This window comes from Sander vitreus, chromosome 23, assembly GCF_031162955.1.
Source record: "Sander vitreus isolate 19-12246 chromosome 23, sanVit1, whole genome shotgun sequence".
Lineage (NCBI taxonomy): Eukaryota > Metazoa > Chordata > Actinopteri > Perciformes > Percidae > Sander > Sander vitreus.
In genome coordinates, this window is record NC_135877.1 from 19,066,121 (window position 1) to 19,081,674 (window position 15,554).

At 40.0% G+C, this 15,554-nt stretch overlaps 1 protein-coding gene across 2 annotated transcripts in view; it reads left to right on the forward strand.

The window, feature by feature from the left end:
* The first annotated feature begins 455 nt into the window (after nucleotides 1–455).
* Nucleotides 456–15,554, forward strand: part of creb3l2 (cAMP responsive element binding protein 3-like 2) — a 29,814-nt gene continuing 14,715 nt past the window's right edge. For both annotated transcript variants that reach the window (XM_078242496.1, XM_078242497.1), the window contains exon 1: nucleotides 456–1,050. In XM_078242496.1, coding sequence (XP_078098622.1) covers nucleotides 952–1,050 — 99 coding nt within the window. In that variant the 5' untranslated portion in view covers nucleotides 456–951. The remainder of the gene's footprint in view (nucleotides 1,051–15,554) is intronic.

The following is a 15,554-nucleotide window of genomic DNA, read 5'->3' on the forward strand; positions in this document are numbered from 1 at the left end:
ATTACCAAGATTTGTCTCAGACGGAAAAGAATATCTGAAAATACATCTTCTGGTATTGAAGAAAAAAATAATAATTATATATATATATCAGTTTCAAGATATATGTTGTCGGATAGCTGAAGAAATTTAAAAGATAAATAAATTAAATAATTATAATGTATGATTATTATATGAGGAATAGTTTTCGTATGTCGTTTTAAACTGTTATATTTGGAGCAGAGGTGGTTTGCCCAGAAAGGTATGGTTCAATTTAGTATCTCGTTTTTTTTATACACAAGTTTCCTTCAATATCATTTTAAAAAGTTAGAACTTATAGCAATGGCCTGAAATGAGGAGTGACGTCTTTATTTTGAAATTGAAAACCGGAAACTCTAGTTTGTTGATGTTAGAATTTGACTCTAGTGTCATAAACAGCTGGAACAGATTAATCACTTCACATTTATACTCTACAATTAACCTCCAATGCATTATATTGCATTTATATTATCAGTCGTTCTCGCTTGTATTGTTTTCTTGAATTTCTTGATTTTATTTCCCTATTTTCTCAGTTTCTCTGTGACTCCGCCCATGCATTCCTGTGTGTCTGGGCTGTGAGGAGGAGGAAAGAAAAGCGGAGAGGCTGCAGAAAGCTGCCTGTGGACGCTGAACCAGCGAGGAGATGATTAACAACAACAACAACAACACTCATCCTCAATCTGACTGCTACAGCTTTCTGACATAACAAACATTTATTCCCAAAGTCTAAACCAACTGGACGCGTTTCTATTTCTTTTTTTTTTCTTTTCTTTTACAAGTTCTTGGGAACTTTTTTTTTTTTTTTTTCCGGAGTTGGAGCTGTGGAGTCCGACTGCATTGCAACAACAACCCCGCCGCTGTTTTCGCTGCTTTTTCTGCCGCAAAATCAACAACAAACCAGCCAGAAGAGCTGAGAGAGTCTGTGAGGAGGAAACCATGGAGATCCTCGACAGTAGTGAACCGTTTTTACACTGGGACAGGAACCTCAGCGAGCTGTCTGAGGCTGGAGAGATGGACTGTGTGCTGTACACCAATGTAAGTTATTGCACTGCAATCTGCAGCTTCATAGCGGTATTCACCTTTATCTCAGTTTGATAGGAGGGGGAGGTGTGTGTGTGTGTGTGTGTGTGTGTGTGTGTGTGTGTGTGTGTGTGTGTGTGTGTGTGTGTGTGTGCGCGCGGGTGTGTGGGTGTGTGGGTGTGGTACCCGGCTCTCCATTCACAACTTGAGCCTTGAGGTCCAGGATGCAACTTTTAGACTTTTTCTCAGCCTCATTTTCCCCCTTTTCTTTTCTTTTAAACATATCTTTTTTTTAATAACAAGATGCTGACAAAGTATTCAAAATAACAGACACATAAACTTATAATGCAAACAATAATTGAAAGATATATGAACACGCGGGAGGGGTTATATAAGAGGGAAAACCCACCTGAACTGAACTTTGTTTAGTCTTGGACTGCAACCAAATCATCATTTAATCAATATAATGGCAGGGACAGAAAGTGGATAAAGGCCAACAAAAGTTCCCAAAGTCCAAGGTGATCTCTTCAAATTATTTGTTTTGTTTAGCAGATAAAAAAAAAAACAACCCAAAGATATTCAGTTTAATTCATTTTTTGATCATATAAAGCAAAGACAAGTAGCACAAACTCACATTTGAGAAGCTAGAAATGGAGGCTATTGGGCCTTTTGCACAAAGTAATTGAGATTAAGATGTGAACAATGGGAATAGAAACATTAGAGTGAAGACCAACCTGAACTCACTTTAGTACCGCCACTAACAGTTTTTTCTGTAAGTCTAAAACCCAAATGTATTCAATTAAATTTACCTTACATAAAAAGTAAATATAAAGTAAAGGTTGCATTTAACATGCATTTGACATTGGGCACGTCCCAGAGACCAGGACGTCCCATAGAAGGTTAGGAGCTCAGGGGGGAAGAAAATGTTTCCAGGTGGGATTAAGTTTCTCCCGAAACATTTGTGGTTGCAAATGAGTTTTATAGATAAACGTAATTTTTAGGAGACTGGGTTAAATGTTTTGTTTAAACACAGTTTGGAGAAGAAAAAAATCTAAAGTTTATGCCATAAGGCAGAGATACTAATCATGATGATACCACTTATCTTAGAAATAGGTTAAACACACATCATCTACTCAATAAAACTGCTTTTAAATGGCCTTTCGCCTTTTGTTATGTAACTTGAAGTGTGTGTTCCAGCCATATGTCTGTCTATGGACCGAGAGGAGAGTGTGCGAGACGGAGAGAGTGAGACAGAGACTTGTGTGTGTGTGTGTCTGTGTGTGTGTGTTTGGAGACGATGGGAGGGAACGTTTGGGTTTACAGGGGAAAAATTCAGCTGGTTTGCAGGATTGGAATCAGACACCACAGAGGCCTACTGAGTCCTGAGACGGAGACAACACACACACACACACACACACTTCTCTAGGAAATCCTGCAGACAGGTAAAGACTTGTGTTGTTGAAGCTTCAGAGCGTCCAAGCTGTGAATGTAGATCCTTTTAAACAAGTCCTGAGGCTACAATTCGTGTCAAATACCAGCAGTATCGGACCAGCCAAATGCAGCTGCTGTCGTCGTCTTCGTCTATTACAGGATTTTTTTGGGGGTGATTACGTGGGAAAATGACTGAATGACAAAAATGTTCCAGAGGAAATGATAAATAGCAGCTGCAGAATCCCAGTTATGGAAAGCACATTTACTCATTTACTTAAGTACAATTTTGAAATGTTTATACTTTACTTAAGTATACATGTACTCTCTACTTTCAGAAAGAAATAGTGTACTTTTTACTTTACTACATTTATCTTACAGCTTTAGTTTTTACATAAACATGATATGATGCAGTACTGTACTACTCATCTACCCACTACAACAATATAATGCTCTGACATGCCTTTGTCAGTGATAAAAACAGAATAACATAATATTCTTTAATAATAACTACTTTATAACATGCACATTTACCAGCCGAGGAATGTGTCTAATGAAAGTTGCATTATGGGAAATGCAGTGTTTTTGGAGCTTGCCTCAAACTAAACACTAAAACCTTGGCCTCCAATGCTTTGATTTTGATCAATATTTTGCCTCTTGCAAACTCCCCAACTTTATGAAAGTGCAATGCTTAATAGCTAGAGTACTCCTTTAATTACAAATCGTGTAATATTTTGCATTTAAAGCATAATTTATTACAACTTGGGTCTCATTGTCGTATTTTATTTCCATAATTTCATCAGTTATGATAACGTTATACTCACTAAAATATTTACTGAGATCTGGGAACATGTCGGTATTGCTTTAGCGAAGTCAGATTACTTATGAAAATAAGTGCTTATGTTTTGGCTTATCAGTGGGTAGTATTAGAGATGCATTCACCTCATGAATCAAAATGTGTTGCTCTTTATATTAGCTGCCTTTAATAATAAAAAGTGTCAGTATTCGTGTTAATATCTGTGATTCTGACTCTGCATTACCTGCTGTTGGATCAAAACCATTTTGTGGTATCATCATTCCACTTCACTGTACACACCTATGGTAGCTCAAAAGTTGAACCAAATATGTTGGTGTTTAATATAAAGCCTTGCACTCCCCACTCATACCTACAGCACACAAAGGCCATGTTGTGTTAAGCAGCATACTAAGATGCTCTTGTTAGTGAGGTGAATGTTCTATATTTAGTAAAGCATGAAGTGTGTGTGTGTGTGTGTGTGTGTGTGTGTGTGTGTGTGTGTGAGGGAGGGGGATGCATGAAGACTGCAGTGTTTGAATCTCAGGCAGCTTGAGAAACAGACTGGAGTCTTTGTTGGGTCTCACTCTCGCTTTCTCTCTCTGGGGGTTTGTTGACTTGAGATTCCTCGCAACAATGTAAAGCCTCTCAGTCGGTAGCACGTGTGGGATCCTCAAACCTGTTTCTCTCATCACTCACGCTCTCTCTGTGTGTCACCGCTGTGTGTAAATATCATAATCAAGTTATTCAGGTTGTAGAATAATAACAAGGTGGAGTTTCTTCTTTCAACTCCGTTCATCCACGCCTAAAACAATCCTTCTTGACGTCGTCCTGACGTGATAATAGACCTGTTTGTGTGACGTGACGTATATATCCATTTCAAATAATACGCTTTGTTTTATAAATGCGTTTTGGGGGAAGTGGACTGCGCTAAATACACAAGTGTGAACTAGAAGGGAACTCGGAGAGCGCAGACTTCCGCCCAGGCATGCCCTATCACTCAATGTCAATGCAGTGTGAAATTTCGACACCACATGATACAGCACAGATCTCGAAATGTTAACCAAAGTGAAAAATAATGACCTGTATCTGCCCCGTGATTTGGATCCGCTCCAAAATGTAATGGGTTCCTACTTGGCCCTGCTACACTCTTCCACTAATGAATCCATGAAGTGTGTAAAGTAATTGATTGATTCACTTGGAAAGACTTGGATTCCTGTCAGACAGTTCAGAAAAAAGGCCTAGACATCAAGAGCGAGAGAGTGGCTTTAAACTTAAAAATGCTATTTCCTGCACTTGCACATACTTGCGTCTTCCAAAAAGCTAAATAAAGTCTTTTAAAAGCCTCTTGCATCAGCTGGGAAATGCATCGTCCCAAAGCTGAAAACAGGGCTGTTTTTCTGACTTTTTAGAGATACGTGGTTCTCACAGGACAGCAACGCTACAAACATATGATGATCTTATAGAATATGATGCACTGCTCCCACTGACAGGGAACATTAAGTACTTTTTACTTTTGATACTGTAAGTAAATTGTGATAATACTCACATACCTCTACTTAAGTAATGTTTTGAATGCAGGACTTTACTTGTAGTGGAGTATTTTTTTTTCTCCACAGTGTGGTATTAGTACTTTTACTCAAGCAGAGGATCTGAATACACGCTCAGCATAGAGTTATTTCGGTTAACAAGACCAAACACACATGGAGTCAAAGGTAAATGTCTTGATCCATGTGCTCACAGTACAGAGCCTGTTCTCCGTCGGGGCAGGGCATCCTGCTCGCCAGTGGCCTTGCTCTGTCTCTCTCTGAATGGTCCATGTGTCTGTTGTGTCAGTCTGTCGGCAGAGACGGTCATTTACAGCACACACACACACACACACACACACACACACACACACACACACACACAGAGATAATTAATAAATGATGACATAACCAGTCACATTTTACTGCCAATCAAAGGTCAAGTGTCTCACGTACTCACGTTCCACCAGGGGATGGAAGAAGTATTCCAACCCTTTACTTATACTAAATATACTAATAATACCACACTGTGAAAATACTCCACTACAAGTAAAAGTCCTGCATGCAAAACCTTACTGAAGTAAAAGTAAGTATTGTCCGCAATATTTACTTTAATTTAAAGTAAAAGTACTTAATGTTCCCTATCAGTGGTTTCCTGTCAAATGATGTTTCTGGATTAATATTCCTGCTGCATTCATGTGTATGTTGCATTTTACTGCTGTAGATGTTCAAGGTTACGCTCATTTGAACTCCTTATTGGGTAGTTTAATCTACAGCAATGCATCATATTCTATAAGATCATCATATGTTTGTAGCGTAGCTGTCCTGTGATAACCACGTATCAACACATCTGGAGGTACATGGTTTTCACTGGACAGGAAGCGGATGAATTGTGATGGGAAAACCAAAGCTGTCACACATGTCGATGTCAGGCAGCTAAATGAACGCTACTGTGTGTGATAATGAAGCGCACACAGTGTGTTATTACTGCAGGTGTGGTGCCGGATCTTCAGGTTGGTTGACTGGGAGTTGACTGTGTGAGACACACTACAGCTAAATGAGTTATTAAACAAATTATTACAGACACAGATAGTCTACTGTGATACATTTAATTCACAAATTATACATTGTTGCTGCTTGTAGAAACTTAAAGTGTTTTTTTTCTTCATATAGTCCACTGGACAGGAGGGTTTGTTTGAGAGTCTTACTCTCAAACAAGGGTTATGAATGAAAGTCGTTTAATTGGCTCCCTACTGGACGATGTAAATTCTCAGAGTCAAGATATGCAAAAGAAATATCATAACATTTAAAGAGTTGTACGCTTTTCACATGGCAGCAGTACAGTACACATGGGCTTTAGAGTTGTACTTGTTTAATGGGAATCATCAGGTCAACATTTTCAGTTGTTTAACACTGTTTAGTGTTAACTAGCAAATGTTAGCATGCTTTAACTTTAAAAGTTAAACATTCTAATATATATTGACATACTTTAGTAAAAGTTAAATCTGGTCAATGCAGGGTTGCCTACATTTTATATGACACATATGGTTAAATTCATATTTTTAGCGAAACGTTCAGATCATACGTGTGTGTTTCAAAGTTTTGGTGTCTTGCGGCAACGTGACATCATGACTTTGCGCAAACATACGCGCCACTTTCTAAAGCCAAGTGCCTGGTTTATCTGTACGCATTTTGAGCTATCTGCGTGTATGTCTACGCCCTATACAGTGGACGGGTTGGGTTTAGGAAAAGAAGAAAGCGACAGTTGGGTTTAGGAAACGTGACACGCGGGACACGATCCCCGGTCTCCTGGGTGAAAGTCCTGTGTTGTTTTACCCATCCACCACCCCGACCAACCTCCCTATGCGGACTTTCGGGCTTTCATACTACTTGCTACCGTTCTTTTCTCAGGAGAACTTGGCGTAAGGTAATGTAAGTCAGTGGAGGCCAAACGGCGTTGATAAACATGCTAAAAAGCGATTATGTGTCTTGATAACACACCAAAATGGCATATGAATTGGCGTGTCATACATACACCACCTATTGAGATCAGTCTGCTTGCGGTCTAAAGGCTTCTTCTGAGATTCTTCTACCCATTATGTATTTGGCAAACAATATCTGCCTTGCATAGTAGCTTCGCCACCATCAGTGTATAAATGATGTGTGAATGGGTGCACGAGAGGCAAATTGTAAAGTGCTTTGTCCGGTAAGGTAGAAATGCACTATATAAAGGCAGTCCCTTTACTCTAATGTACCTCTTTACTCACTTTGACATTGCTTTTATCGGTGCCATCTTGCTGACTTGAACTCTTTTGGCTTTAGAAAGTGACAGCGGGTCTACACATGGTGTGCACATGGACTCATGAAGGACACATTTTTCCCTTTTTCCAAATCTGATGCAACTTTTCTCCTGTCTTTGAAAGTGCACTCAAGTTTTGCTGCAGGCAGGCAGCCATTTGAGAGAAAAGCAAAGGTAGTAATCAGTGTGTGAGGGATCATTATGGAAAATCCACAGGAGCCTTCGTTCTCGGAGGCAAAGCTAAATTTACCTCCTCTCTCTGTACTTCTGTCTGTCACTCTCTTGATTCTGCATTTCCCTTTCCCCCATCTGTCCCCTCTGGTTTTGCTTTAGGTACCATAAAAGGTTTTAAATGGATGTGTATGAGCGTGTGTGTGTGGTTAGCACGGGTGTGGGCTTAATGTCCCTGTGAGTAGCTTATACTCCCAGCCCTGAAATAAGCCTGGAAGCAGTTTTGTATTGTGAAAATGCAGCTAACTCACCACTCTTTTCTTTTTTTTCCTTTGGACCTATAGCAATTTTAAAAGTTACCGAGGTTGAAAATTGAGCTATAGTTCATAGTTTGGGCTTTAAAGTTGCAGAATCAACAGAATTAAATTGTTGGGGCTTTCTGCATGAGCTTCAGTGTTGGAAACATCAAAGTGTTTAAAGCCTGTAAACTGCTTATTAAACAGTAAGGTGTATGAGCTTTGAGACCCACTCAACTTTGATGGGTTTTTTATGGATGTTGCAGCTCATATCCTGACTCATAGTGTACAATCAAGACCACTTAAAACAGAAACCTCCATCCGCTGTCTAGTTAACCTTTCACCCATCTTTCCAGCCCTCCAACCTTATCTCACTTCTCCGGGGTGAGCTGAGAGTCGGCTCCTGTCCAAGATGCCAAAAACTTCTCCATCGCTCCCATTTCTTTTCATTTTCCTCTTTCCTATAGCTGCTTTTTAAGTTTTTTAATTCAACTTTTTGAGTCTTAAATGTTCATACAAACAGTTTTTTCACAACTCTCAGTACTCCCTCTATGTTAGACTTTTCCCACTGTTAGACTTGTGAGGATGTAACTACTCTTCTATACACAGTTTTTCCTTATTTTCTTTGTCAGAAAAACCCTCAACTTTGACCAACGTTTGGAGCTCTAGCAGATGTTAGTGACAAAAGCACTTTCTCCAGCTAATCAGTCAAGTTTGTTCCATGGCATCAGAGTGTAACAGGACCAAATGTCTTTTGGGCCAATTTGGGCTGAGAATTAGCGTCACTTGGCAGCACACGGTCCAACTTTGAAGCAGTGTCTGCACTTGGAATCGATATGCTTTCTAGCATATTACAAATCTTTTTGCCAGACAAGAACATTGATATTTCTGGAAAATTCTGCAAAAACACTGGAATATGATCAATAAACATGGTTTCTTTTTTTGTCCAATGCCAATATTTAAGCCATTCTTGCAAATAAAACTCTTGGTTAAGGTTAGGGAAAGGTTGTGGTTGTCAAACGACCATTGCAGGTCTTAGACGGGACTAAAAAAAAACTAATTCCTAGGAATACTGGGGTATGGGCCTGATTTGTGCCACTGTTGGCCGCCAAGCATCAGTACCTATTTGGGATACTGTAATACTGTAATGTCTTGTCATTGTTTCTGTTGGATCGCTTAACATCACTGTTGGTGTGCTTTGCTGTATGTTAAACTTTGACAGTGATACGAAGGGAAAGGAGAATGTTGATGTCAAATCTATCGGAAACAAACTGTTTGTCTATTGTGGGAATAGACAGGGGAGATCTGACGTCTGGCTGTCTCAGCGAGGTGGTGGCAGTTATATAATATGATATTGCCTTTGAGTAGCAGGCAGATGGAAAACATACTTAGATACAAAATATTGCAACAATATTACTTTAATCTATAGAAGTGGTTTCAACATTTTAAAACCTGTATCGGCGAAATCACACTTGGCTGGTGTCTGCAATCCTCTAAAAAGGACAATTCTCCATCACACCTTTTCTCTCACATGAACCTTTTCATTGGAAGAGACATGAACAAAGTGCATTCATCCATGCAAAGTTCAGTGTGAGTGTGAGTGTGCGCGTGCGTGCGTGCGTGCGTGCGTGCGTGCCTGCGACTTGACATTCAAACATGCGTCTACTTGGCAAGCATCCGCCTCAGGAATTAAGAACAGAGGCGTGCCCAAACAAGTTTCCCGGAGTGTTTGCCTTTTGCAGGGATTAAAACGATCTCAATGGGGGTACTGAAGATCGTCATTGACCCACTTTTTTACCCAGAATCCAGCAGGAGGTGGAGTCAGGATTGCTTCAGTGCAAATGAGTTCTTCACTGATCTTGACAACAAATGTTTGGGGGATAATCATGTAGCCAACGACCAAACACAATGAAAGCACTCAATAGAAGACACATTGATACATTGAGTTGTGTTGAGCTTAGCTTTCTCTAAATCTTCTCACATCAAGACAGTAATGCCTTGATGTGATTTACAGAAGACACTTGTTGAGTTTAAGTGATTTCAAGTTGAGAGAGTTGATGGCAATGAAGAGGAGAGAAGGAGCAGTTTGTGTTGGAGGAAAAGATTTAAAAAGTACAAATGGAGAGCTGGAGAAAGCTAGCGGGGGTGAGGGAGTTCACTTGTTGAGTAACGGCTCAATGTGTATGTTTGTTTAATGGTACTTGATGACCAGTCAGTGCAGAGATGGAAAGAGTTATTCGTGTGTGTGTGTGTTTGTGTGTGTTGTTGACCCAGTTTATAACAAGCACACACACTCAGGAGAGAGAGTGAGAGACAATCAGCAGACAGCTGTGCTTGTTTTTTAACACAAACAGTCTCAGCTGTGTTTGAGGACAGGAAGTATAGCGTTGTCCCAAATAGAGATTTAGTGATATGTTGCCAATACATTTAGTCCCATAATATAGTTTAGTTTGTTTAACTGGATCTGGAGCTTTAAATCATACCAGAATGTGATCAAAATGTCATAAATATAAATATAAAAGCATAATATATCAGCCTAAAAATATAGGTATTTTCAAACCAACCCTGGTGAAGTCATTGTGTAACATCTGAAGGGTCAGTGTGTGTGTGTTTGGATGTGTGTGGAGGGGGGAGGGTTGTACTCTGTAAACGGTTTATATGACAAGACTGGAAAGATTGTGTGTGTGTGTGTGTGTGTGTGTGTGTGTGTGTGTGTGTGTGTGTGTGTGTCTGTGTGTCTGTGTCTGTGTGTGTGTAGGATTTTGAACTTTTGGGAAGCTCCAGGAGCCAGACGGGGGTCATTTTACAAGAAGGGGGGGACCCACAATGAGGAGAAAATTACACCATTTTCCATTTGTCATTTCGTGGGTCTGTTTTTCTTTATCTTCTCTGTTTGAGGCCTCAGAGTCAAATTCCTTGTTTGTTTACGCAAACCTGGCCAATAAAGCTGATTCTGATTCTGAACTTACACACACACACACACACACACACACACACACACACACACACACACACACAAATGTACACTCTAATATCAGCAGCGTGTCCGCCAGATAACTGCTGACTCACAGATTTGAACTTTGACTCGGGATCTCTTTGTCTCCGCTGTGGCACTTCCTATTTTTAACACACTTCCTGCCGTGGCTCTGCATGCATTGTGACTTCTTTTAATCAAGCGTGAAACGTTAATGAGACTGAAAAGAGGTCGACGGCCACGGTGTTAAACAGGAAATAGACATTTAAGGTTAGGAAGCTGGCTTGTAATGGATCGGCTTTGATTTCTGTCACATTCAGACGTTGTGTGTTTATGCATCCCTGCCCTCACCCTGTGGGTGGAGAGTAAACACATGCAGCCCTGCTGGACGTCACGCCTACTGTTATTCTCTCTCGCATCCTGCTGTTTACATCCATTAACCATCACTCCACCCCAATCACAATTCTGTTTAAAGAACAAAGTCAAATATATGATCATATCAAGGCAGATGTTCTTTTTTTATATTTAGGGTCTTTAAAGTTGACTATTTTAATGCAATTTTATGTTTTGCATGTTATGTAGAGTATATTGTTAAACTCTCCAGCAAAACCCAGAAATATGGTATTAATAAAGCATATTTTTTTTATCAATTGTACGCTTTATGCATGCGTACATTTCCTTCTCTCGGGACAAAGCCACACCTCTAACTGAAGTATCTGATGATTAGTCACTGTGACCTTTGACCCCGCTCAGAGAGGAGAATTTGCCTTAAGGGTTGGGTGGGTGAAGTATCCACCTCAGTGCTCACCAGGAATATGTGTGTGTATTAATCAGAGCTACAACTAATCATTAATTTAGTTATATTACAAAAAAACAGAGATGAATTCATAATGAATCTAATCATGTCAGGATTTCCTTGTGAGCTAAAACTTGCCGGAGATTCTTTGCTGCTTGCTGTTTTTCTTCTTTTTTCCTGGTGCACTCATGGTGTCCTTGGTTAGTAGACAGGTTTGGTAAATCGAGCTGGAATCGATGTCGGGGAGTGTGTGGGTTGTACTTTTATCCTTGTGAGAAGCGGTTCCAGTCTCGTTTTGTAATGAGGACATTTCTGTGAAGCGAGGTCACTCGTGCCGGCTGAGATGAGACATTACGGAACGAATGATGTCAATAAGACAGATGTGTTTTTTGTGTGTCTTGCATGTGGAGACACATAGCTACAGACTGTGAGCAATGTGTTGGAAATTATGTTGTTACCCTGTTAGTACTCCCAACACAGTCCAGACATGCAGCCTTGGTGCTGGACTCGCCCTCCTGCAGTCTCTCCCCCCCCCCCTGATAAGACGGAGATAGCAGAAGTCCTCCAAGGCCTGTGATTTGTCTCATTATGCTGACACAACTTCAATGCCACAGCCTCAAGTCTCACAGTGCTGTCACAATAATGATAAGTGGTTCCAGACTGATATATAGTCCTGTTTACTATCGGGGTTATCTAACGCAAACACATAATGGTTGAAGTTGTTTTAAAGAGATTTGTTTTGGCTCCTTACGGTGCAGCTTGTGTTGGGTTTGATCACACATACCTTACTTACTAATGTTTGAGCACTGAACAGCTGTTTTTATACATGCCAGTTGGTTTGTTGGTCCAACACTGTCATGTTCTTCCAGAAATTGAAAGACTTTGGTGACCTGATATAACACTGAAATGCCTTTTTTTTTTTTACCCTTCTTTATTCATTCTGATATCATATGCATGTTTGTCAATTTCTGTTTGGGAGAGGGTGTTATTTTGAGGGACGTACCAGTCCGAAACTGATATTGGATATCAGGCCCATACTGACTCAAATAGCTGGATACACCTCAGGCTAACAAAAGTCCACTGATGAAAGGCTGCTTTTTGATCTGGGTAACACACAGTTTCTTCGGAGGCTACCCTCAGGCCAAATGTTTACAGGCTCATGTGGGCATATTGACTATACATAAAAGACTAAATATCGGTATTTTTTTTAAAACCTCTTGGATTGAAAAATTAGGTCAAAATCTGCCGGCATGTTTGATGCACAAATATTGGTATAAGTATTAAGGATTGTATTCAGAGCCAGAGAAGGAATCCCTACGGCTCTGCAGATAACGTTTCTACACATGTACTTCAGCTAAGTGTTAAATCAGCTTGCACACATTGTTAGCATTCCAGCAGATACTTGCTGCACTTCTGGCTTACAGCTGCAGGGGTGGGAAACAACTACAGCAACTGAGGTTCAAAAAGGTACATTTTTGTGATATTTGCTATCTTATAAGTATTTTGGGAATTTCACCAGAGGGAGAGAATGGTGAGAATTAGCTTCGAAGGCGAGGAACTGGATTTTTTGAGAGTCTTAGACCGGCTGGGAAACTGAGGAAGAATGAATAACATCTCAACCTCTTTGTTGTCAAAATACCATTGAGCAAAGCATTCAGTTCTAAGAGTTACTACGTAGAAATACCCTGGAACTGGACTTAATTTTGGCTGAAAAAATAACCTGCAACAAAACTGAAACTGAAATATGTTTTTTATTTTAGTACCAAGGCTTACTTCTCTTTCTCGACTTGTTTCCACTGCCTTCGAGTCTGTGCTTTAATATGTATTATGCGTTAGGGCTGGGCAATATATTAATATCATATCGATATCTGAGACTATTGTCTTTAAATTATCGTAATATGGCACAAGTGTTTGTCTTTTCCTCATTTAAAAGGCTGCATTACAGTAAGGTGATGTGATATTCTGAATTTACCAAACTGTTCTAGCTGTTCTATTATTTGCCTTTACCCACTTAGTCATTATATCCACATTATTGGTGATTATTTATCAAAACTCTCATTGTGTTAATATTTTGTGAAAGCACCGATAGTCAACACTACAACATCGCCACAATATCGACTTTGATGTATTTGGTCAAAAATATTGTGATGTTTGATTTTCTACATATCGCCCAGCTCTATTATACAGCTTCTCAGTGCATGCTGTCATGGTGCTCTTTATGGGTGTTTAGTTACGATAGACTTTTCTTATTAATAGTTTGTATTGATATTAAGTTAAGTTGTAAATGATTTGTTAACTATCGGCAAAGCCATTAGTTACAAGTTATAAACCTATTGGTGACTTGCTAGACTGATTAGTGGTATAAAATAAAGATCTCTTTTGATTTTTTTACAGAAATGAATGAACAACAGACAGATAAACCGGCAGATAAATGGTCAGGTATCTCTTCAGACTTTAATTCTGGTTATCTGGTTATGATGGGGCACGTGATGGTAATGTGTGATAGTCTTCAACCTGGATCCAAATCAAACGAATAAGTCATTCACTTCATCTTGACATTAAGTCAACGCTGTGTCTTTTTTTTTATTGGTGTGTGTTGAAGCTGGGTCATCAGCGAAAGTACACACAGATGAGTCCAGGGCAAGGTACACACACACACACACTAATACACACACTCAAGTCAAATGACCCTTGGGCCTGTGTGTGTGTGTGTGTGTGTGTGTGTGTGTGTGTGTGTGTGTATTTTCAGGAGACTCATCACATCTGGTATTTGCTTTTCAGAGGAGTAAGGTGTTATATCATCAAACTTTCCTCCTCCTCCTCTTACCTCTGAAGTTTAAACCTCTGATCATTAAGGGTTAAAACAGACATCCTACTTCACTTTACCGAAGAATTACACACCCGAGAGGACATTCCTTCCTCCTCTTTCAAACTCCCAGACCGGTAATTTAGGTGCTAACTACCAACACAGCTGTCAAGGCTTTTATTGTGAAGCCTTGTCACTTGCCACTCCACCTGGTAAATAGTTTTTTTAGGGAACACATTCATGTCCCCCTCAGGATGAATTGTAACAACTCTGGTGATCTTTTCACCCATCTTTGTCCAATACTTTTATTTATTTATAACCAAATACCTGCCAAACAAATGACATTTCCAGACGCCTCAGCTGTACTTAGTGTTCGTTGCTGATTAGCAAATGTCAAAGACACAGCTCTGCCTCTGATTGACAGACTTTTCAGACCTAGTTTGGCAACTTTCCTTCATCAGTATTTCTCTGATTTAAATAAGACATATTAAATGCATAGCAAAGCTTCTCAAAGGGCTGTCTCTCTTTGGATGGCACAGGATTTCTGTGTGCAACACCGATGTTTTGCCAGAACTCGAGCGATAATCACTCTGCATTTCCTCCTCCGTCTGCAGACTTCATTGTGGCTTCATTAAAAGATTACAATCTGCACTTTCAGCGATGTTTTTAACGTGTTGCATGGGGAAGGAAAATATGAGAATAGCCTCTTTGTTATTGTCACGGCTCCTTTAGAGTAGTTACTGATACTTGCCCTAGTTCCAGTTTAAACTCCCAGTTTTCCCATTGAGGCTTCAGGTTCTGTTTCCCAGCTGGAGAGTGTTGAGTTACATTCAACACCAAATAACACCTCCCTGTTAGGCTGCAAAGACAAAGAGGTTTCTGTTGTGTGTGTGTGTGTGTGTGTGTGTGTGTGTGTGTGTGTGTGTGTGTGTGTGTGTGTGTGTGTGTGTGTGTGTGTGTGTGTGAGATGAGTTACGCCCGACCAGTGACCGATCCTGCAGCCCGGTCTCCATCACATTTTCTTCTTTCAACCACAACCACACACTCCCACTGCAGAAATGACAGGGAGCGTCTACAGATCCTCACTATATGCGTCTGTTGGTGTGGTTCTGCAAAGTTGGACCTCTCCCATTTCATTTTCTTAAACAAGATGAGGCTTTATTCCTTTCTGTGTAAAAGTCTGACGCTGTGAATTACCCGTGGTGGGCTACAACTTGAGCCCCTGTTTTTGTCTGTATTTGTTTTCATTTTGGCAAATTAGCTTAATTAAAAGTATGCCGAATTAGCTATCACCGGATTTAAAAAAAAATTATGTTTCTCAGGCAAGTTCTGCAGTGTCTTGTCTAGGATTTCAAAGCAGATTTATGGATATTTATTTTCGATGGACTCAGAAAAGTATGACATGGTTTTTGAAGTAACTGAATTGCCTC